Genomic DNA, 24128 nt, shown 5'->3' on the forward strand with positions numbered 1-24128 from the left:
CCATCAACAAATTTTTCCAGTACGATTTACATTGTAGGCTTCCTTCAAAAAGTTGTAGGGGTCCTGCAGGATAAATCATGGTGCAGAAATTGACTCAAAGTTCCTGCACATTCCTTTTTAGACTCCCGTGTAGTGGCAGAATTCCTTGATTGTGCCATTACATGCCTGCAGACTAAAAACCATAGTGATAAGGGATATTGAAGATTTAGTCAGAAAAAAAAGCTGGTTTTCAGTCTCCCAAATCAAGTGGGTTTTTTGTATTTGAGGAAACAAAGAATTGCTGGAGGAATACAGCATTCATGGGTAGAAATAGTTCATAAACACTTCAGAATTAGACCCTTTATCAAAACTCATTTTACACTATTTTCCAATTTATGTAATTTTTGTGACATAAAGGACACTGTTTGACCAGCTGAGTTTCTCAGACATTTTGTGTTTTTATTAGAATATTGGAACAGGATTAAGATGATAAATGGCCTGGTTTTTGTAAATGGATTGGACTTGATTGTCTCGGCCTCTCTGATCTCTGAATCAAAAGTCTCACTGAAATAGTACATGAAATACCCCTGATTGCCACTAGATCATGCAGTTTGCAGTAATTTTATTCCACTGATTATTGAAATATATTTCCAGATTTTTGAGATAAATATTGAATGTTTTTATAAATAAGTGTGTGGGGAATTAGAATAGGTCTTGTGTTCAAGCATGACAATGTCAGAAACAAGTGAAACACAGAAGTCTGTAGATGTGTGATAGTAGTCGACAAAGATGTATTGCCAAAGTTTTGGGTGTGAGCCATTCTTTAAGGAGTAAACAGAATAAGGCAGAAGAAGAAAATCTCCAAGTCTCTGAATTCAGACAATGCTGGCTGGGGAAGAATCCAGACCAACAAAAGGTGTTGATTGGATATGATAAGAGACTAGGTAAGAATTTATCATGTCTGTGTGAAAGGAGACAGAAGGGAGAGACAGAGCTAGGTGAAGCTGAGGGGTGGTTAACGAAAGCCAGAGAAGTCTACATTAATGCTATCTGGTTGGAGGGTGCTCAGTCGGAAGATGAGGCATTGTTCCTCCAATTTGTGGGTGGTCTCAGTCTGGCAGTGCATGAGATCATGGACAGATATGTCAGCAAGGGAATGGGATGGAGAATTGAAAAGGGTGGCCACTGGGAGATTTACACCATTGTGGCAGACAGAGCTGAGGCGCTCAACAGAGCCATCTCCTAGTCTGCATCTAGTCTCGCCAATGTAGATAAGACCACAATAAGAGCACCGGATGCAATAGATGACCCCTGCAGATTCCCAAGTGAATTTTGCTTCACTAAGAAGGTCTGTTTGAGGTCCTGAATGGTGGTGAGGGAGGAGATGTGTGCACATCTCCTGTGGTCACAAGGGTAGGTTCCAAGGGGACAATTGGTGGAGGGGGAGGAGTGGACAAGGGAGTTATGGAGGGAGCAGTCCCAGCAGAAGGGGAGGAGAGAGGATTATGTGTCTGTCCACATTCTCGTGCACTCCAGATTGAGACTACCATAAATTGAAGGAACAACACCTCATCTTCTGACATTAATACCGACTTCTCTAGCTTTTGTTAATCTCCCTCCCTCCCTGCTCTGTTGCCATCCCCTAGCTCTGTCTCTCTCTTCCATCTCCTTTTGCACAAACATGATAAATTCTTACCTCTGTCCTTATTGTATCCAATTAACACCTTTTGTTAGTCTGGATTCATTCCCACCCAGCATTCTCTGAATATTGTCTGAATTCTGAGACTTTGAGATTTCCTGGTTCAGGCATTCCTTGAAGAAGGGCTCAAGCCTGAAATGTTAGCAATATATCTTTGTCTCCTATAATCACTGAAAAGACTAGCTGAGTTCTTCCAACATTTTGGTGTGTTTTTACTACAGTCACAAGGCTCTGTCAGGTGACCAGAATACCCCAATGTAAAGCTGCATATTCTACCCCTATGCGGCTGTTGGGGTACCCACCTGAAAGAGCCTGAAGCGCCTCCAAGATGCACTCACCAACCCTTCTCCGGAAGGGATAATCTGTGGATTGGGGAAGTCCCCTGATGCACCTGGCGGGCTGATGACACTATCATCCAGCAACCCAACTCCCCACTGCCCGACAGCTCCCCGCCGGCTGCCCCTGTTCCGACTTACCACCAACCTCCCCTCCCTAGTAAGGCAGGGTCTGTCGGGGCGTGGGCAGCCGGCGGGGTACGTCGGGGCGGGGGCAGCCGGCGGGGGACGTCAGGGCGGGGGCAGCCGGCGGGGGACGTCGGGGCGGGGGCAGCCGGCGGGGGACGTCGGGGCGGGGGACGTCGGGGCGGGGGACGTCGGGGCGGGGGACGTCGGGGCGGGGGACGTCGGGGCGGGGGACGTCGGGGCGGGGGACGTCGGGGCGGGGGACGTCGGGGCGGGGGACGTCGGGGCGGGGGACGTCGGGGCGGGGGACGTCGGGGCGGGGGACGTCGGGGCGGGGGACGTCGGGGCGGGGGACGTCGGGGCGGGGGACGTCGGGGCGGGGGACGTCGGGGCGGGGGACGTCGGGGCGGGGGACGTCGGGGCGGGGGACGTCGGGGCGGGGGACGTCGGGGCGGGGGACGTCGGGGCGGGGGACGTCGGGGCGGGGGACGTCGGGGCGGGGGACGTCGGGGCGGGGGACGTCGGGGCGGGGGACGTCGGGGCGGGGGACGTCGGGGCGGGGGACGTCGGGGCGGGGGACGTCGGGGCGGGGGACGTCGGGGCGGGGGACGTCGGGGCGGGGGACGTCGGGGCGGGGGACGTCGGGGCGGGGGACGTCGGGGCGGGGGACGTCGGGGCGGGGGACGTCGGGGCGGGGGACGTCGGGGCGGGGGACGTCGGGGCGGGGGACGTCGGGGCGGGGGACGTCGGGGCGGGGGACGTCGGGGCGGGGGACGTCGGGGCGGGGGACGTCGGGGCGGGGGACGTCGGGGCGGGGGACGTCGGGGCGGGGGACGTCGGGGCGGGGGACGTCGGGGCGGGGGACGTCGGGGCGGGGGACGTCGGGGCGGGGGACGTCGGGGCGGGGGACGTCGGGGCGGGGGACGTCGGGGCGGGGGACGTCGGGGCGGGGGACGTCGGGGCGGGGGACGTCGGGGCGGGGGACGTCGGGGCGGGGGACGTCGGGGCGGGGGACGTCGGGGCGGGGGACGTCGGGGCGGGGGACGTCGGGGCGGGGGACGTCGGGGCGGGGGACGTCGGGGCGGGGGACGTCGGGGCGGGGGACGTCGGGGCGGGGGACGTCGGGGCGGGGGACGTCGGGGCGGGGGACGTCGGGGCGGGGGACGTCGGGGCGGGGGACGTCGGGGCGGGGGACGTCGGGGCGGGGGACGTCGGGGCGGGGGACGTCGGGGCGGGGGACGTCGGGGCGGGGGACGTCGGGGCGGGGGACGTCGGGGCGGGGGACGTCGGGGCGGGGGACGTCGGGGCGGGGGACGTCGGGGCGGGGGACGTCGGGGCGGGGGACGTCGGGGCGGGGGACGTCGGGGCGGGGGACGTCGGGGCGGGGGACGTCGGGGCGGGGGACGTCGGGGCGGGGGATGTAGGAGTCATCCAGTGCCGGCTGTCACAGGCCGGCTGTCACAGGCCGGCTGTCACAGGCCGGCTGTCACAGGCCGGCTGTCACAGGCCGGCTGCTCCTGCACTGAGCTGCTCTCCTGCTCAAAATGCGTCATGGTTATGACCTTCTTCCCTACCCATAATCCCCCACATAGCTGGAACTGTGTGGGAAACACAGAGCAGTTCCACCTGCGTGGGGGATTATGGGTAGGGAAGATGGCCATTGCTGTGCCACATATTTATGACATGTGGCACCAGTTGCCCCGCCTCCTTCAGATGTGGAGGCGCTACGAGACGCCTCTGTAAAAACAGGCCCTTTCAGGTTGGCTGTAGCAGCCTTTTAGGGCTGCCATCTGAAAGGTGCGTCTTCAGGCTGGGATCCGCTCCTGCAGCTGCCCTCAAGGCAGAGGATGCACTTAAAAGCGGCAACAGCGTCTGCAGACTTTCATGTTTCACGTGAGATTTACATTGACCACGTTGCCTTTGGAAACAGAATAAAGAATGAGCTTCTGACAAATATCCAGTGACTCATTCAAAAATAAATTGTAGACATGTCTAGGCACATGTTTGTATGGCCATGAAATACCAATAGTTTGGCAGTTTCAATTCCAATTCAGATTTTTGAATGGAAAGTTGTTTGGCTGTGTGATCTTGTGTTTTTAATTGCCTGTGAACACAGGGGATTGAAAGGCATGAACCTAAAAGCATGTAGGGAAATGTACTCCAGGTTGGTCAACACAGTTTAGAGAGGGAAAGTGAAAATCTGAGCTAGGAAAAGGATTTTAATGCTGTCATAACACATTTTGATTATAATAGTTAAACAGAGTAATGTTAAACCTCATTCTGTTTTGACTCTTATTGAAAGGTTTGTAGTTTCCTTCTGTTTGACAAACTGACATTTCCATGGAAATTGAAGTAAAATTTTGCTTCAGTTCATTTGTGATAAATCCTTCTCTTTTATTTCCTATCTCGCTGACCAAGCCTAACAAGTCAACATCATTGATTTCTATTTGAATATTTTATCAGCAATGGATTGTACCAGAACAGAAAAAGGAAATGAAGCTTCAGCAAATAATGTTGACTTCAGAAGTTTTCTCTTTCAAAATGAAACTTGGGTTTTAGTCAAGATTTGATTTTCGAGTGAATAGTTCCTAATTGTATGGAAAAGCTAGCACTCAAATGTGTGGACTTCTATGCCCTGCTGCTCCTCATACTGTAGATCCTCTCCTTGCATTAAATTCAATGTGGATTTTGCGTTTAAAGATGACATACATTTTATAACATTCTATTTTTGAAGCTAATTTCTTTCTTTCTTGTTTGTCTTCTCACCTATATCATTGTTGTGTCTGAGGGACCCATTAATGCATTTGTCATAGAGTATCTTGATGCATCTTATTTAATCAAGATATTTTAACATTTTGTTAAGACATTAAGAGAGACTGATCAGCTTGTTATGGTTGGGAAAAAAGAGCAATGTTATTCTGTGCAAGGTATAATCTTTTACTATGTTGAAATGAAATATAAATTGGCTCGTCATAATCATTATTGGTGCTTGAGGTTGTTGCATGCAAATTCTCTGACACCATTTCCACATGTAGCAGTGGTAAATCTCTAAAAACTATTTCATGGACTGTAAAATGATTTGGAATAATGTTATGAAATGAGCTACAGGAATGTATCTGCTTTTATTTAAAAAAAACATCTTTTTCAACTCTATCAAAAGCATTGGTTTTGACATGAGATTCCAGAAATATTTTATACAGTTGCATAATTATCACAAGAAATCAATGACATCAGGTATTGTCGCTCATAGTGTCATGGATGTCATACTACCTCAATGTATCTCCTATCCAAGCTGGACTGTCCTGTCAAGCACATTGTTTCTGTCTGCTCCTGTCTTGTCTCCTCACACTCTGTCTTCTTCCCCTCCAGCCCACCACCCGCCCACCACCCGCCCACCACCCGCCCACCACCCGCCCACCACCCGCCCACCACCCGCCCACCACCCGCCCACCACCCGCCCACCACCCGCCCACCACCCGCCCACCACCCGCCCACCACCCGCCCACCACCCGCCCACACATCCTGACTGATCCTTTTCCATCTACATGTGTGATACCTTACCTTACAAGCCTTCCACCATTTTAACAATTTTCACATTCTTGGAACCCACCAATTCAACTTTGCCAGGGATTTTGCAGTCCTTGTACATATCCTTTCCCCATCAGGAAGGACTCAAAGCTCTTTTAGAATATGCATTTTTGGAATGCATTTCTGATCAGTTCCCCTCTTCTAACATTCTCTTCTGTTTGGCAGACTTTATTCTCAGCCTTAATGACTTTTAATTCTATTTCTCCAAATTTAGATCGTAACCATGGGCCTATGCATATGGATATGATTTACTCTTTTTAATCCATTATGTGGTGTAGTCTCTGTTCAAAACCTATTCCAGGACGACTCTCCGAATTCTTCTCGACTGCATTAGTTGCCTCTTACATCTGTGCAGAACTCAATAATTTTATCAACTTTGCTCCCAATACCTACCATGGTCTCATTCATTTCAGCTATTTTGAATACCTCCTTTTCTGGACTTTGAAGTAACTTTCACTCAGGATACAAATTATTTACTGAGAATTCTTACAAATACATCAGCTTCCACAGTTACTTGGACTACATTTCTTCCCACTGTGCCTATTTGTATCCCTTTGTCCCGGTTTCTCTATCTTCACCACACCTGTTTTTGGGATGAGGCCTTCCACTCCAGGACATCTGAAATATCTTCCTTCAAATGGCATGGAGAGAGTAGATGTAAAAAGGTTGTTTCCCATGGTGGGAGAGTCTAGGACAAGAGGACACCATAATAGAAGGGCATCAACTTAGAACAGAGGGTGGTAAATCTCTGGAATTTGTTGTCACAGGCAATTGTGGATGCCAAGTCGTTGGGTGTATTTAAGGGAGAGAATGATAGGTTCTTGATTAACCAGGGCATCAAAGGTTATGGGAGAAGTTAAAGTTCAGATTTATTATCAGAGTACATCTAGGACATTTACATACAATTTTTGAGATTCTTTTTCATGCGTGAGGCAGAATTACAATTTATTGGTAGTACAAAAAACGACTCAAGAAGGTATGTATGCATGTAAACAAATGAAAAATGTAAACACTATGAGCTACAGAGAGAAAAAAATCAGTAAAGTGCAAAAGAGTCTTTTAAATGAGTCTCTGATTGTTGTTGAGGAGTCTGATGGTGAAAGGGTAGCAGCTATTCGTGAACCTGGTGGTGCGAGTTTTGTGCACCTATACCTCTTTCCTGATAATAGCAGAGAGAACAAAACGTATGCTGAGTGGTGTGGATGCTTGATTATTGTTGCTGCCCTTTGACGGCAGTGTTCGTTCCCTATAGGTGTTCTTGATGGTGGGGAAGGTTTTGCCCATAAAGTCCTGGGTTGTATCCTCTACCTTTTGCAGGGCCTTCTGCTCAGCAGTATTACTGTCCCCATACAAGACCAGGATATAGCCGGTCAGCACACTTTCCACCACACATCTGTAGAAATTTGCCAGGGTTCCCGATGTCACACTTTGAAAGCAGCTCTTGTGGTCAGTCATTCTGTGGAATTTGGAGCAAAGCATGCTCTGTGAATAACTGGGCCTTTTGGTGGATAGAACTGTGCCAGGAGGGTCTTTTTGGGAAGCAAAAGGCTTCACTTTGATTGTGACTAACAATGGAGGTCACTGGGAGAGACTACTTAATTTTAAGCGTGACTTGTTGTGAAGTTATTTGGAGAGACCGGTCCCAGGGTCTTGGAAGCTTCTGGAGGCTGCCCAGTTTGAGCCTTACCTACAAAAGGACCAGGAGTATTTTGACCACAACTTGTGTAGATGGGCATTTCTTCAAAGGCAAATGCAAGGAGAATTGGCGTGTCTGTAGTAGCCACAACTCCAGTCTTCCCATCAGTTCAACATTAATTCTGGGGTTAAATTTCAAAGGCCTACACTTCAACACTGAATTTGAAAGTCTGAACTTTGAAGTCACTTTCTGGATTTTGGCCTGGACTGTAATGGTTTGGATATCCCACACAGACACCTGCGCATAGCTGTGGATAGATTTAGTGTTAAGGATGGTTCAAAAGTTAAGACTAATTTAAGAGTTAGAAATAAAATTACAGTTTTAAAATTAAATACTGTCTGGTTCATTGCCTACTGCTTCTTGTTACATTCGGTTCGTAAAACTTGAAATTAAGACCTTGGCATCATTTCTATTCTTATTCCATGTGTAAATAGTGTCTGACCATTCTGTGGTTTCATGTTTTGATAGTCCACTGCAGGTGCAGAATGGCAGGCACTTTGCCTCGTCTAATAAATTTAATAAAAATGTGATCAGACATTCTAGTTACAAATGTATTATACAGTAGGATTTGTACTTGACCATGTCTAATGTTCTTCATTTTCTTGAAAGTGAATCTTTTGAAGGTTGTGGTGTAATTTGCACTTGAATTGAATCAGGTAACTTTGTTTTTTCAACAGGATTTAGAAATCATTTATTCACACCTCCATGGCATGGATGTACTTTCTAATTTGAGAGAACACCAACTCAGGTAAGCATTAACATTTTAATAAAAATTCTGGATTTAAATGTGTAGGCTGTTTGGCTTTTATTTTTCAAGTTTCAGTTCCAGCCATATTTCCTTAATATTATTTGACAAATTACAGAAGTGCATTGGATTGAATGCAGAGGAAGTGGAAGAAATTAGCGCTGATGGAGGTAGTGATAGGGCCATGATTTTCATGAAGTTCAGAGACCAAAAAAAATGCCATGAAATAGGACATTAGTAAACATTGGTTAAGTGTAGGAATAATAAGAGAGCAGATGAAGTATTTGAATATCTGTATATTTTTTAAAAAGCATCTTTTGGAGGTGAGTAGAATATTATCAGGGTTTGAATCCAGAGTGGATGAAGTATGAATGAAAGAAAGGATGAATCGTTGGGATTATTGATTGAGGAAATCTGTCCCTTTGAATAGGCCCAGGGCACAGCAGGTGAACAGATATTGTCCTTCATAGACTGAACAATGTTTGGGGCTGGGATTTGGACCCAACTAGTTTGCCTGTATTTCTAGGTTACTTGTGTAAAATCATATGTCGCCAAATATAGCAAATTTATTTTTGTGCCAAGTTTAGTCTAGATCAGGGGTGTCAAACTCAAATTCACAGAGGGCCAAAATTAAAAACTTGGACTAAGTCGAGGGCCGAACTAAATATTTATTGAAAATTTTCAACAACATCTGCATGTTTTCTCTTCTTTCAACATATGTAATGTTAAACTTTTTCTTATTAAAATAAATGTTTAATAATAGTTTTGGATAAACTCTTTCCAGAAGCATTAACAAATGAGAAATAAAATATTCAATAATAATATTTCTCTATAGAGGATTTGTCACATGTTGCTAGTGTGCTGTCGAATAGTAAAATCTGAGGGCTATTGAGAATGTGGGAGAATAACATGATTCCTGAAACAATCAAATGGGTGACTGATTGTGGGCATGAACTCTAACAGGGTTATTTGCCATGCCCTTTTTCCATTGGTACAGATATCCTTTGATTTACACACTTTTCAAGTTTTATGCCTAATGAGCTTGTATCCAGGTGCAGGACCATTTTTAACCAGGAATATATTTATCACTGTGACATGAAACTATTGGAAGATCGTTTTATCCTGAGATTAAAGTTCATGATCCTTACTCAGGCCTGTGTGCGGGAGGGCGGGGTTTGCGGGCGATCGGGTTGGACAACGGCAGTGCAGGGGCATCGGCTCTCGCTGCAGGGCGGCATCTCGGCGGATCAGCGGTCCCGTCACCGTGAGTCGCGGATCGGCCTGCGGCAGGGAGGGGGAGTGGGCAACGGTCCTGGCGAGGTCAGTCCCGAGGCCTCCGGTTCCGGGCGCTGGGAAGCGACCTTGGCTTCCCCTGACACCGGCCAGGCCCCAAAACCAGAGTCCACGGTGAGACCCTGCAACGTAAACAGAGGAGGTGGGGGCGATTAGCAGGCTGATGCCAATGCATTCTGGGATTTGTTGTATTACTGTGCATGCGCTATACTGGCGCGGCGGCCAGCGGGCCACCTCTAATACATCTTTGAAATGATCTTGCGGGCCAAATATAATTATATCCCGCGGGCCAGAGTTTGACATGTGTGGTCTAGATCATTAATGTGTTTGCTGATAACTTTAATAGACCTGTATCCTCTTTTGCTTTTCTGCATTCTCACTGACCACAGAGCAAATAGGAGACTTCACCAGAGGTTCACTCATAAGAATTCAGTGTAATAACCACTAAGAAGAGTCATTTAGCTTCTTTTAATAACTGCACTGCTCCCAGAGATCCACTGATATTACATGAATGCAATGGCTGCTCTTCTGTTAATCTCCCCAAAGTGCATTCATGATCAATTTGGATTCAATTGTGTTTTGCCCTTCGAGTTTCACAATTCTTTTAAAATGATTTTTATTGATTTTTATCGTACAGCCATACATTACAAGTCCATATAAATTAAATGTCATATACATTTGGATATGTATAATATAGAAATATAAAGTATCATGGACTCATATTCTAATCTAAACATTTAGTGAATAGTAAAAAAGGAAAGGAAAAGGGAACAAAAAGAGGAAGAAAAAGGTTGATTATAAAGATTTAACCCCATCCACCAACCAAGGTTGAAAATAATATTCAAGCAGACTTGAAATTGTAAGTTTCACTAGTCCAAAAAAATTTCTGAAGTGGTATTTATTTTGCAGAAATTGATGTTGAAGTTGATTTTCTACTTCTGTGATGCAATAGGTTTGCTGTGTGATTATTAAAAACTGAGAGGTTTACTTAATAAAATCCCATTCAGGGGATTTCATTGACCTTGGTTTTGACAAAGAAAAGGAGAAATTTGGTGTTTAGAGGTTGTTGAAAAATTATCAAATATGGAACAGGGAATTTATCTTGTTCTTTCTGAGGCAACAAAAGTAACATATTTGGATTTTTTAGTTAAAAAGTTTAATTTTTATGAGTCAACTGTTTTTTCTTGAAGACTGGACATTTCTCAGTCTTGGATATTCGTTTCAGTTTTGATATGTAGAAATTTCAGTCTGATACAAAAATTATATTTTATTCATCAATTGTTTTTGTTCAGTTTGACCTGGTTTAGTTTGACATCATCTACCAATTTAATTATGGCTTTTCAAAAATAGTTACATTAATTAAAATTGTTTTTTTTTAATTTTTATTTTTCACACCATAAATCACATTAACCATGGTACACACTTTTTCCTTTTCACACATATACAGTGCCATTTTCTCCCCCCCCTCCCTCCTCCCATCCCACCCTCCCTACCTCCATTAATTAAAATTGTTCATGTAACATTGAGATTTAAATATCAATTTGTTGGTTTCCATGAAAACAAGTTTTAAATGTTAGCTAAGTTGATACTTGTCTTTCAGGTTGATGTGTGCAACAGTTCGTTATGAAAAGCACAATGCCAATGAAGTCTTGTTCTCGTAAGTATTTGTTATGTCAGTTATTATATCAGTGTTTTAATGTCAGTTTTAACTCAAGATTTAATTCTGTTACGATGCTTCATGTCCCCATGAGACATCCATTAGTTGTTGGATTGTAAGTAATGCTGAATTATTCAATATTCACATAAAGATTAGTGCTTTCATTGTAAGGTGTTCCTCTCTATCTGATTTGTAAATGGTAGAGGGAAATCTTGAACTGTCAATGGTTGTAAAATAGACAGTTGGGATTACTTGGATGTTGCCTGGACTTCAGGAACTGAGTTACAGGGAAAGGTTAAAGAGGATTGGACTTTATTCCCGGGGTGTAGAAGAATGAGGGGAGATATTTAAAATTATGGGGAGAGACAGAGTAAATGTAGACAGACTTTTTCCACTGAGGGTAGGTGAGATACAAACCAGAGGATGTGGTTTAAGAGTGAAAGGGAAAAAGTTTAAAGGGAACTTCTTAACACAGTGAGTGGTGGGAGTGTGGAACGAGCTGCCAGCTGAGGTGCTGAATGCAGGCTTAATTTTAACATTTAAGAAGAATTTGGACAGGTACAAGGATGGGAGAGTTATGGAAGGCTATGGACTGGTTGGAGGTCAGTGGGACTAAGCAAAAAAAAACTGGTTTGGCACAGACTAGAGGGCCGAAGGGGCCTGTTTCTGTGCTCTAATGTTCTATGGTTCTATCTGTTAGCTTCCTTCATTGCATCACTCTGAAGCAGCTAAGTTCAGGTAAATCTTGGGCAGCATTTATTCAGTTTTTTTTACATTCTTGGGTCATCATTCAGGACTGATAGAATGAAGTTCTGTATTACTGCATTGAGGATTATGTTGACTTAGTTGATGTCCTACTGAATGTGCACTTTGAGGCTTTGAGATTTGATGAAAGGAAAAAAATATTAACAAATTTCAACAAGGGCGGAATGGTTAGCGTAGCAGTTAGCGCGATGGTATTACAGTGCGAATGAACTTGTTTCGAATCCAGCGCTGTCTGTAGGAAATTTGTACAATTGCATGGTTTCCTCCCATCCTCCAAAAACTGAGATTTTAGGTTAATTGGTATATTTTGGCATCACTAGCTTGTGGGCTAGAAGGGCCTGTTACTGTTCTAAATCTCTAAAAATTAAATATTTGGAGAAAGAAGGTTGGAAATGTTATGAGGACAGTTCTTTCCATTGGAAATATTTCTTCACAATATTTTAATGTAATCTTTTCAGTCTATTCTGGATAGTTAAATAATCATAGATTCTTAGAGAATTAAAATTTGAATGATATTATTAATGAAGACGACAACATTGTTTTTTAAAAAAACCCATCCTGTTTCTTAATGTTTCTTTAAAGGAAAACTTGCATCCTTTCCTGTCGGTCTCATATCTGAGTCAAACGCTCAATTTTTTTTAAAAAAGGGTTTACAATGCTGTGTGATGTCCACATATCATCAAGGATTAGAAAAAATTTGGAAAAGCACCACCCCCCCCTCGCCCCCCACAAAGCTGCAAGAGTTTTTTTAACAGGCATATGTGTTGGAGTGTAGTTGCAATTTTATTCCTGTAGAGAATAGTGCAGGACTGTTAGTGATCTCTTGGTATGCCAATGTAGAAATGAAAATGGCATAAGCTCTTTAATTCAATTTCATATCAAGAATTTGGTTTTCCTTGAAGTTATCCAGCATGATAATTCTATCCGATTGCAAACATTATTCATTCATTCCATAGATTTTTTGCTTTTTAATGCTTAGTATGTTTTACTTTAACCTCTTTCTCCCTTTTGTTTAGTCCTGATAGCATTGCAAACTGCTGGTATATCCTCCTTTCGGGATGTGTATTTATAAAAGAATCGATGTTTCTTCCACGTTGCAGGTAATTTATAGATTTTTGTTTTTGCAGATGACAACATCTGTTAAGATTTTTAGTCTCGTAATGAATTTATGGCCATACACACTGTATAATGTACATATGCAGCAAAATTATTAGTGCAGCCAATTTTTTAAGAAAAACAATTACAATAATGTATATTAAATTACCCCATTAATAAACATAAAATACAATATTCACAGTTACAGTTCATGCAAATGATAATGGAGAACAAGTGTATTCCCAGGATTTTGAAATGCCTACTATTTTCCTTTAGAAACATTTATGAAGGGCTGATTTTTGCATTGAAGTTGTAATTCTCCTTGTGCAGTTCTGTCCTGGCTCCTGTATTCTTTTTTAAAAATAATATTTTCAGATTGATTTTGTTTATTAAATCAATAAAGAGGATGATAACTGAATAAAAGTTACCGAGTTAGAAAAAATGCAGTACATTTCTAGCAGCTTGTCTGTTGCAGCATTCAATGACATAAATAACTGATTTACATTTCAATTGTAATTACCTGCTATTGATGCCAATCCCTTCTAGTAGGTGTCTTCAATATCTTGCTTTATGCCATAGCTAACATATTCAGGCACAATTTTTTTTAAAGCCGAAAGGGCATGATTACAATTCAGATGATGGCAATTGGTGCTATGTGGATTTTATTTTATAGAGATAAATGGATAGAGATTATAGAGAGATAAAGATATCTTTATATACAACATGATAACAGGCCATTTTGGCCTACGTGTCCATGCTGCCCAATTTACACCCATTTAACCTGCTCACCTGGTACATTGTGAATGGTGGGAGGAAACCAGAGTCCCTGGGGTAGTAGACATGGGGAGAACATACAAACTTCTTACAGAGAGCATGGGATTCGAACCCGGTCCCGATCACTGGCGCTATAAAAGCATTGTGCTAACCACTACACCAACCCTGCTGCCCTTATTTTCTTTTTGAACATGTTTAAGGATACTAGTGAACTAGTTCTCACTATTGTGCTTGCCATTTCTTGTCAGTCCACCGCCTGTCTCTATGGCAGTGCATTTACCATGTGTCTAGTGCCGCTTTAGTTGCCCATTCAGAGCCAGCTCTTCAGCACTTGACGTCCTATTTTGCGGAAACTGCCAAAATGTTTGGCCTGGAAGTCAGCCTGAAGAAAACTGAGGTCCTCCATCAGCCAGCTCCCCCAAATCTCCATCAGGCACACAAAACTCAAAATGGTCAACCAGTTTACCTATCTTGGCTGCACCATTTCATCGGATGCAAGGATCGACAACGAGATAGACAACAGACTCGCCAAGGCAAATAGTGCCTTTGGAAGACTACACAAAAGAGTCTGGAAAAACAACCAACTGAAAAACCTCACAAAGATTAGCGTATACAGAGCCATTGTCATACCCACACTCCTGTTCGGCTCCGAATCATGGGTCCTCTACCGGCATCACCTACGGCTCCTAGAACGCTTCCACCAGCGTTGTCTCCGCTCCATCCTCAACATTCATTGGAGCGACTTCATCCCTAACATCGAAGTACTCGAGATGGCAGAGGCCGACAGCATCGAATCCACGCTGCTGAAGATCCAACTGCGCTGGGTAGGTCACGTCTCCAGAATGGAGGACTGTCGCCTTCCCAAGATCGTGACAGAGGTGCACCAAAGAAGAGGTACAAGGACTGCTTAAAGAAATCTCTTGGTGTCTGCCCCATTGACCACTGCCAGTGGGCTGATATCGCCTCAAACCGGACATCTTGGCGCCTCACAGTTCGGCGGGCAGCAACCTCCTTTGAAGAAGACCGCAGAGCCCACCTCACTGACAAAAGACAAAGGAGGAAAAACCTAACACCCAACCCCAACCCACCAATTTTCCCCTGCATCCGCTGCAACCGTGTCTCCCTGTCCTGCATCGGACTTGTCAGCCACAAACGAGCCTGCAGGTGACGTGGACATTTACCACTCCATAAATCTTCGTCCGCCAAGCCAAGCCAAAGAAGAAGTGTTCCTAGTCACCTGACTCGCCATCTCTCTGAAGATAGATTGGGCAAATACTCAATTTGGGCAGCATCTGTGGAAAGAGAAATGGAGGAGCTGAACAGTTCATAAAATTAATTAGTGCATTGGATGTGAATGTTGCTACAAATGGCAGTTTTTATTACTTGCCCCTCAGGTCTCTTGATGATTTACTTTGTCAAATCAAATGGTACAGTCAGTTTTAAAGCTCGATGTGAATCAGGAGTTGTATTGAAACTGAACAAGATAAAGATGGCAGATTTCTTTCTCTAAAGGATAAAAGCAATTGGGTGTTATTTGAATTCAATTTTCTAGAAGTTTGTGATGGGATTAGAATTTTTGGCCCTTAATTCATAGTCACAAGCTTCTAGATACAGGTCTCCTAACCACCAGACAAGGTGAGGTGTTGCACTTTGGGATGTCAAATGTAAGGGGAGCATGTATAGCTCATGGCATGGCACTTACAAGGATTAATGTGCAAAAGGATCTGGGGGTTCAGGTCCTTAGCTCATTGAAAGTGCCCATGCAAGTTGATAGGCTAGTAAAGAAGGCATCCAGCATGCTTGCCTTTGTTGGGCAGGGCATTGAGTATTTTTTTATTGTGATTATAGCATGGTAACAGACCATATAACAATTACAGCACGGAAACAGGCCAATTTGGCCCTTCTAGTCCGCACTGATCCAAATACCCTCCTCTAATCCCACTTACCAGCACTCTGCCCATATCCCTCCATCCCCCTCCCATCCATATACTCATCCAACTCTTTCTTAAATGACAAAATTGACCCTTCCTCCATCACCTTTCCCGGAAGCCCATTCCACACAGTAACCACTCTCTGAGTAAAGAAGTTCCCCCTCATGTTACTCCTAAACCTTGAATGTAAGCAACTAGTGTTGCAGCTATATAAAACTTTAGTTAGGCCACATTTAGAATACTGTGTGCAATTTGGATCACCCAATTACAGAAAGGTTGTGGAGGCTTTGGAAAGGGTAATGAAGAGATTTACCAGGATGTTGCCTGGATTGCAGGGTATGAGCTACAAGGAAAGATTGTACAAACTTGGGTTGTTACTTATGGAACGTCAGAGGTTGAGGGGTGGCTTGATAGAATTGTATAAAATTATGAAACAGTTTGATCAGGTAGATAGAATCTTTAACTAGGATAAAAATGTTGCATACTAGAGGGTGTATGTTTAAGGTGAGGGGGAGGGAGGGTTTAAAGGTGCAGGGCATGCCCTTTTATACAGAGAGGGGGTGGGTGCTTGTAACAGGCTGCCAGGAGTCATGTTGGAAGCAGGTACAATATTGGAGTTTAAGATGTTTCCAATTAGACACATGAATATTTAAGAAATACAGGGATATGTAGCATGTGCAGGCAACAAACTTTCAGCATAAATAAGACTTATTTGGCATAGATATGTGGGCCTCAGCACCAGTTTATGTGCTCCATTGCCCATGCGCTATCAGACGCCAATATTGCCACTGATACCCTCTGATTCCTTATCTCCATACGAGAAATGATGTGTAAATGTCACCAGTCCAGTAGTACTGAAGTCTATTTATTCTGAAAGGCTTTTGTTTATCTTGAGCATCACTGCATTGCCATTTGGTATGAAAAGTGTGTTCCTCTATTGGATACTCTCAATGTAAATTTCTATTTTTAAGGAATACTGATTAAAATATTATGGGCTCAAAAAGAAAAACTGATTTTTCTATTCATTAATTTATTAAATAACAAAAATCTTGTGCCATGGTCCTGAGATTTCTTGTGCTGCACCCTTAAGACAGCCTACTTATACAATCAACCACTACATGGGGAAGATTAAACATGAAGAAGTGAACCATTAGAAAAAAAAGTACATTATTGGGTTAATGGAGTAAACAGTGGAAATTTTGCCTGTCCAGTGTTGCCAAAGTTTCAAGGGTACCTGATTTAAAAAAAAAACATTTGTACAGGCTGTATGTTGCTGTTTCCAGAAATGTGGCACAAAACCATGTCCTCCACTGATGCTCTCTGTAGAATGTTACAGCACAGAAAAGAGGCCATTCAGCCCTTCCAGTCTGTGCTGACCTAATGAAACTAGCTAGTCCCACTGACCTACTCTCATTCCATAACTCTCTGGACCACTCCTATCCAGTTATCCAATTTATTTTTAAAACTCAAGATTGAATCTGCATTCACACATCAGATGGCAGTTCATTCCACACTCCTACCACTCTGAGTGAAAAACTTCCCCTAATGTTCCCTTTATACCTCTTCAGCCTAAAGCTATGTCCTCTCATATTTATCTCCCCCAATCTAAGTGGAAACATCCTACTCACATCTACTCTGTCTATACCCCTCATAATCTTGTAAACCTCTATCAAGTCTCCCCTTCATTCCAAGGAGTATAGTCCTAACCTGTTTAACCTTTCCCAATAATAAATCTCCCACAGCCACGTGTGGTGTAGCTATCACTAAGGGGTGGTATTGGGTGTGTTAATATGGGTGCTCGAGCTACTCAGTGGTTAGGGGTGCCCTTATCCTGCCATGGATTGCAGGTCTCTACTGGAAACTAGCATCAATTTCTCCTGTTGACACACCATGTGTACCCAGTGGTTTCTCTCATTACCTTCTGTTTCATTTGATGGTAGCCACTGCCTCCTATCTCCTCGTTTGGCTAAAGAAGAGGCCTGTTACTACTTTTGAACTTGTTACTCGAGAAATCTCTGGGCTGTGAAGAGTTTTTCAACTAAATAAAGGAGAGCGACAGCAGCTTTCATTATATCGAATGAGAGATTCCCTGGGATCTGGTCAGTCTATCATTACTCAGCATTGGCTTATCTTAACTCTGAACAACCACAAAGCTCAACCTCAGGTTGCCCAACACCAGCCTTCACTGGCAGTCTCTCCACAATGTAATTCATTGCTGGATTTGCTTCAGGTTCTTGCGGCAGAATAAAGAGGATAGGATTCATGACAGCTCCCCAATATAGCAGTGTAATGACCCCTTTTAGCCCTATTGGATTAATGTTGTAATTCTTTGGGATGCATCCTGATCTTGCAGGTACCATTGTACCTTTTATTATTTGGTGACATAAAGGTTAGCATGTAGGGGGGGGTAGGCCATTAACAAAGAACCGACATTATTGTTGTAAAAATCCATCTACCATATATTTTGGCGTACAAGTCAAGTCGTGAAATCCATACTCTTGATGTTTAAACTTCCAGTCTGTATCTGATGAGCCAGTTTCAGCTTTATCGTCAAGTGTCCCACAATAAATCATCATCCTTGCTGTCAATTGCACAAGAGATATCACACTTTTTAAGCAATTTTATCACAGTCTCTACTTTAACTTTGTCGCATGTCTTGAGTACAAAGTCACACAACACATCAGGCATTGCAGCACGCATTGCCCTGCCTAACGACTTTTTTGCACTCGAGATCCATGTATTCCATTTCTTGCACACATGATCTGCTTGTTCAAGCAGACATCGAGAGTTTGGCTATAGATGCCAAACTACCCATGATATAACCACCATGTAAGTATTATGTAGTGCTAATCTACTGTTTGTATTCGAGTTAAGTGGCTACAAAATATATCCCAGACCAGCAAACTCAGTTTTTTGCCTGCCTGACTGCCTATTCCACACATTGCCTATCCATAGTTTTACACCATTTTTATCCATCCATCCTTTTTCATGAAAATGTACAAAAATACCTGCAGGGAATTTTATTTTTGGTTTACTTTTCCATTTGACGATTACCATGGGTCTTAACTTCATACTGTCGTCCATGCACAATAACACCATGGTACACTTGATCCTTTCATAGCCTGTACTTCTGGTTTGCACAGTTTTTAATTCCTTTTCACTGTTCTATTTCCCATCATGTCAAAATTCATGAGGGTTTTGTCCATGTTTCCAATATTTGCCAATGCAAACTGGTGTTTCTGTCGATTACATATAATAAACTGGTGAAAACTTACAACTTTATGATCAAGATCTTTTGGTAGTTTCTGTGCACATTTTGCTTTTTGTCGTATTACCATATTTTTCCTGTTCATAAAACAATTGCACCAGCCTACCGTAACCTCAAAATCTTACTGAGGTCTAGGTGCGACTTTGCCCACCTCAGTGCAAATGTTCTTATTTTATTTCAGATGACTATGTAGCAATCTTGTCTGTTCACGTACCCTTGCTGCAATGTGATTTTCCAACTCCGGCCAATGAGTGATTCATTTCCTAAATGAAAATGACATTTTTCTTAGTCTCTTATTTCTTCCTCAAATCTCTTACCAACTTCTCATGTACATCAAATTATTTTGTATCAGTAGTTGTTGGTTTCTTGCCATTTCTATCACTTTCAACTTAAAACTCGCTTCATATTTTTGTCATGTGTTGCGTTGTGTCGATGGACCTCCATGATAGCAATCATCCCCAGCCAATGCCCAGCAGATCAATCTGCATGATCTTTGAGGGTCGACGTGTACGCTGGTCAATGGCCCATTTCAGGTATCAGATCTTCGGGGGCTTAAAATGAGTCTGAAAAATGGGGGTTAACTTGTGTGCTGTAATATACGATAGTTTAGTGGCATTCTTCAGGTTACTTGTCTTCGCTGGTTTGACCTATATGAAACTCTTGACCTACTGATGTAAATTAAGAATACACTAATATTGGTGCTGCTGGTGTGGATCCGGGGAGTGGAGATGCAGCGCTAATCCTCAGGGCCTTACTGTCTGGTCCTGATAATGACAGTGCTGTCCAGGCCTATAGAAGCTCTGTGTAAGCTTTAAAATAGTGTGCTAAAGGAGCAGACGGTGTATTGTAAATTCTGTTATCATGGATGTGGTATTGTATGTGGATTGTGGAGGAACACATGGCCTCCCTGTCTGGAACATTGGATGACAGAGTGTCATGTGACCTCCCTGCCTGAAACTTATTCGGAGGTCGCATCATCTGCCAATCAAGCTTGGACACCGGCTGCCCATTAGTGCACACTTTACCATTGGTTCATTTAAATGACTCGGTGTCATCATTGGTCAGATGCCCAGTTCAGAACAGTATAAAACATCGATGCACGCCACATTGTTTCTTTCTGCTTCTTGGTTCAAGTCCCAGACATCACTCCAGGTCACTACTGTGGATATCGCTGGACAAGTCACTGGTAAGGTGTCTACTACACTGAGTTGAGTTGTAATTCTGCTACAGGTCAGTGTTTGCAGAGAGTCACACCCTCCTTGGGACAGGGAATTGGGAGTGTGCTTGAAAGTCCCTGTCTGTGAAGTGTGTACGTGTGCGGGAGAGTATGGTAGGATATCATTGTTCCCGATGTGACTGCTTGCACCATTATAGTGTTTGTCTTGTACTGTGTAGAAGATGGGCACCACTAGTATCAGAGTCCAACCTGGGCCTGATGTGAATGTCTATATACAAGTATTGTTTGACTTTTTCCCCTGTTTGTCTCCTTTGTGTTCAATAAAGTGACCTTTGATTGTAACACTTGTGTGTCCAGACTTGTCTCTCGATGAACCCACTGAAGCTGATATCTTTCCACACATAACAGATATGTGCCAAAGATAGTGATGCCTGTGCCGGACAGCATGCCACAAGGGGTTACAAATTTTGGGGAAGAACGGACTGGCACAGGGCACCAGAACTGGGGAGAACGCCCTCCAGTTGACAAATGTAGGCAATGATCCTACAAGACGATGACTACGGCAGCAGACCAGCGGTTGAATGACCCACATAGGCTGAAGTCTGTTGGCAGCTGGCTCGGGGGAATCAGGCCTTGGAACTAGGATTCGAGAGGGCAAGAAGGGCTCCCAAAGGACTTCGGGCACTGAGCACATCCTGATCGTATTGGAGATTTGGATCTGGAGCTCTGGTTGCCCATGGTTTGAACTGCAGTCTGTGCAGCTGCAGAGGCTGTGGGAGCACTCATTGTCTCTGAAAGGACTTCAGAGTCTTCTTTCTCCTATTGTCAGGGGTGCCAGGCCTTGCTCACAGTGGCTCTTTGCGTTAGGGTATACCAATGTTGAAATCTATCATGTAAAAAGTATTATAACATATAAAGGGAACCTTTTGAGCCCTTGAGTTTCACAGACTTTTTATGATGTCTTTATTTTCATGAAGTCTTTATTTTCATGAATGTATCATTTAAAAAATATAGCTTAAATTGAATTTTATTATAGTGTGTACTGAGATGCAGTGAAAATTTTGTGTTCTATCCAGGCATAGTAAAACAGGTGATCATGTTACAATAAAACGAATGAAGGATATAGTATCTGTTTATAGGGGAAAAAAAAGCAGCAGAGAATCGTCCTTTGGATGTAGAAAAGTGTGGATGACCTGGTTGGGATGCGTCCTTAAATATTTAGGTTGCTTTCCTAAGGGAGTGGGAGGTGAAGGCAGAATTGATAGATGGGGGACGTTGGTTTGCATGATGGGCTGTGCTGCTTTAACAGCTTCATTTAGTCTTGGGCACAGCAGTTCCCAGAACAAACTGTGATGTATCTGGACAGGATATTTTCTAAGGTGCATCGATGAAATTTGGCACAGGACACTTACAATTGCTCCATCATGCACAGTTAGGCTATGAATAGTTTTAATCAACTATGAAGCTTGTTCTGCTCGTACCTGCAAGATATCAGAATCAGAATTTATTGTCATGAACATGTCCCAAAATTAGTTTTCTGGGCAGCATCAGAGGGCAAATATTTATAGAAACCAACTTAAAAAATAAATAAAAATGGTACAAGAAAAAGTCAAATTAAGACAGTGTCATTGTTCGTTCAGGAATCTGATGGCAGACACTCAGCTGTCCATGTGCCACTAAGTGCTAGTCTTCAGACTTCTGTACATTTTTCCTGATGATAGTATAGTGAAGAGGGCATGGCCTGGGTGGTGGGGTCCTTGAGGATAGGAGTTGCATTCTTAAGTTTCCGCCTCCTGTCAATGTCCTTGATGGAATGAAAACTGGAGTCCGTGATGTCACAGGCTGAGTTAACAACCCTCTGGAGTTTTTTTCTTGTCGTGAGCATTGGGACCTCTGTATCAGACAGTGATGCGTCTGTAAAAGTTTTCAAGCATCTTCGGTGACATACCAAATCTGCTCAGAAACCTCACAAAGTATAGCCGCTGGCGAGCCTTCTTTGTGATTGGATCAACATGAAGGCTCCATTACAGATCCTCTAAGATGTTGACAATCAGGAAGTTGAAGTTCTTGACCATCTCCACTCGATGAGGATTAGTTCGTGTTCTCCTGATTTCTGCCTGAAATTCACAATCACCTTGGTTTTGCTAATGTTGAGTGCAAGGTTGTTGGTGCAATACCACTCAACTTGCTGATTTATCTCCCTTCTCATTGCCATTGGTGATTCTGTGACAACTGTAATGTCATTGGCAAATTTGTAGATAGCATTGGAATTGTGCCTGGCCACACAGTTACAGGGGTATAGTGAGTAGAGCAGTGGGCTAAGCATGCATCCTTGAGGTGCACCTGTGTCGATCATCAGTGAGGAGGAAACATCGTTTCCAATTTGTATTGACTGTGGTCTTTCAAAGAGGAAGTCAAGGATCCAGTTGCAGAGTGGGGTGCAGAGGCCCAGGGTTTGGAGCTTGTTGAGTGAGGAAATAATGGTGTTGCAGGCTGAACTGTCATCAACAAAGAGCAGCTCTATGTATGAGTTGCTGATTTTGAGGCGATCCAGAGCGGAGTGGAGTGCCAGTGATATTGCATCTGATGTGGATCGATAGGCAAATTGCAGTGGGTCCAGTTAGCTTGTCTGAATCTCCTCCAAGTCAGAAAAATCAATTTATAGCAATTTTGTTTTGTTCATAGGCATAAAGTCAATTTATACCTACAGATTTAACTTTTGCTACCTAATAGAGTATTTAATTGTGAGATACCTTATTCATTTTGCCAGTTGAGTAATCAGGATGCAGAATGGTGGATGAATTATTAAGGCCAGAGTATCCTACTTCGTTCAGAATAAGTGTAGTACAGTACCCCACAGCAAGTTCTCATCACTTTTGTGGGGAAAGTAGTTGTTCTGTGGAAACCTTGTAAAAGATTCTACTCACTTCTGTATTTTGAGGTAAGAGTGGGAAATTGAAATGTCATTGCAATTAGAATTTCTTTGTGAAACTGAATCTGAGACAAAATGGAGACACGATTATCATTCTGAAAATATTGGTATTTTTAAGGAATATTGTTCCTAAAATATATGTTGAGGACACAATCACACTGAATTTGTCTTCCTGGCTTTAAGTAAAGCAAGGGTAGGTGAATGGGAACTAGCCTTCTCCAAAAAGACTGACAATGCTTTGAAACCTAGGAAAGTGTTCTTGCATCTTGTTAATAAGCTGTAACTTTTGTATTTGGCGAAAGAAGGGGGGAGTTACTAGTTTGAAATTAGGAGAAGCAAAAAGGAGGAAGATGATTAGATCTAGGTATGGACTACTTCTGCAAAATAATTTTTCTTCAATGCAATCCTTGAGCTTGTACAAGTTGATGCAACCAAAATTTGTAAAACTGGAATATCATAATTTCCATAGATTTGGCTTTTGGGTAGTCTTCATTCTGATTTTAACCTAATAGAATCTTGTGATTTGATGTGATTCTATTTATTTTATGTGTTTAAGCACAAATCTGTCATGGAAGTACTGAAAACCATTTTCCGAAGTTCTAGTTGTGCAAATATCGATCAACCAGAGCAATACCCAACAACCTCTTTCAGTTATATTTTTGCCTGTTTTCTTCTGCTTCCATGAAGTGCTTGGGTTTCTTTTTGTCTACCAGAATTATTTTAAAGGCTAAAGATGGAGAGGAACTAGTTGAATAGACTGCTCTCGAAAAGTCGTTTATTGACATGTTGAAAGAAACTTGTGTCGCCGCTCCATACTTCGTCGGGAGCGGTACTGGTTCCCACTGATAACAAATGATGCAAATCGTAGGAGTAATAGCAGGCTTGCACAGGCGTGTTAAGCATCAGTGTGTGGGTGATGAATCTCAGATGCAGGAGGAGGAGAATGAGTGTATTCTTTATTTGTAAGCAGTGGTAAATCAGTGTTATTACTCTTAAAGTAAAAAAATTAATAGTATTTGTTACATACAAAATGGAAGCAATAGAAATGTGCCCAGATGGTGTTATATT

The 24128-nt window shown here is 43.2% G+C and overlaps 1 protein-coding gene across 11 annotated transcripts in view; it reads left to right on the top strand.

Annotated features, from left to right (window-relative positions):
• Positions 1-24128, top strand: part of LOC138743262 (rap guanine nucleotide exchange factor 6-like) — a 235964-nt gene that overhangs the window by 40374 nt on the left and 171462 nt on the right. For 10 of the 11 annotated variants that reach the window (XM_069898257.1, XM_069898258.1, XM_069898256.1 and 7 more), the window contains exons 2-4: positions 8101-8171; positions 11062-11118; positions 12900-12983. The exons of the other annotated variant lie outside the window; for it this stretch is intronic. In XM_069898257.1, coding sequence (XP_069754358.1) covers positions 8101-8171; positions 11062-11118; positions 12900-12983 — 212 coding nt within the window. The remainder of the gene's footprint in view (positions 1-8100; positions 8172-11061; positions 11119-12899; positions 12984-24128) is intronic. 11 annotated transcript variants of the gene reach the window in all.

The sequence above is a fragment of the Narcine bancroftii genome, chromosome 9 (genome assembly GCF_036971445.1).
Source record: "Narcine bancroftii isolate sNarBan1 chromosome 9, sNarBan1.hap1, whole genome shotgun sequence".
In the NCBI taxonomy this organism is placed as follows: domain Eukaryota; kingdom Metazoa; phylum Chordata; class Chondrichthyes; order Torpediniformes; family Narcinidae; genus Narcine; species Narcine bancroftii.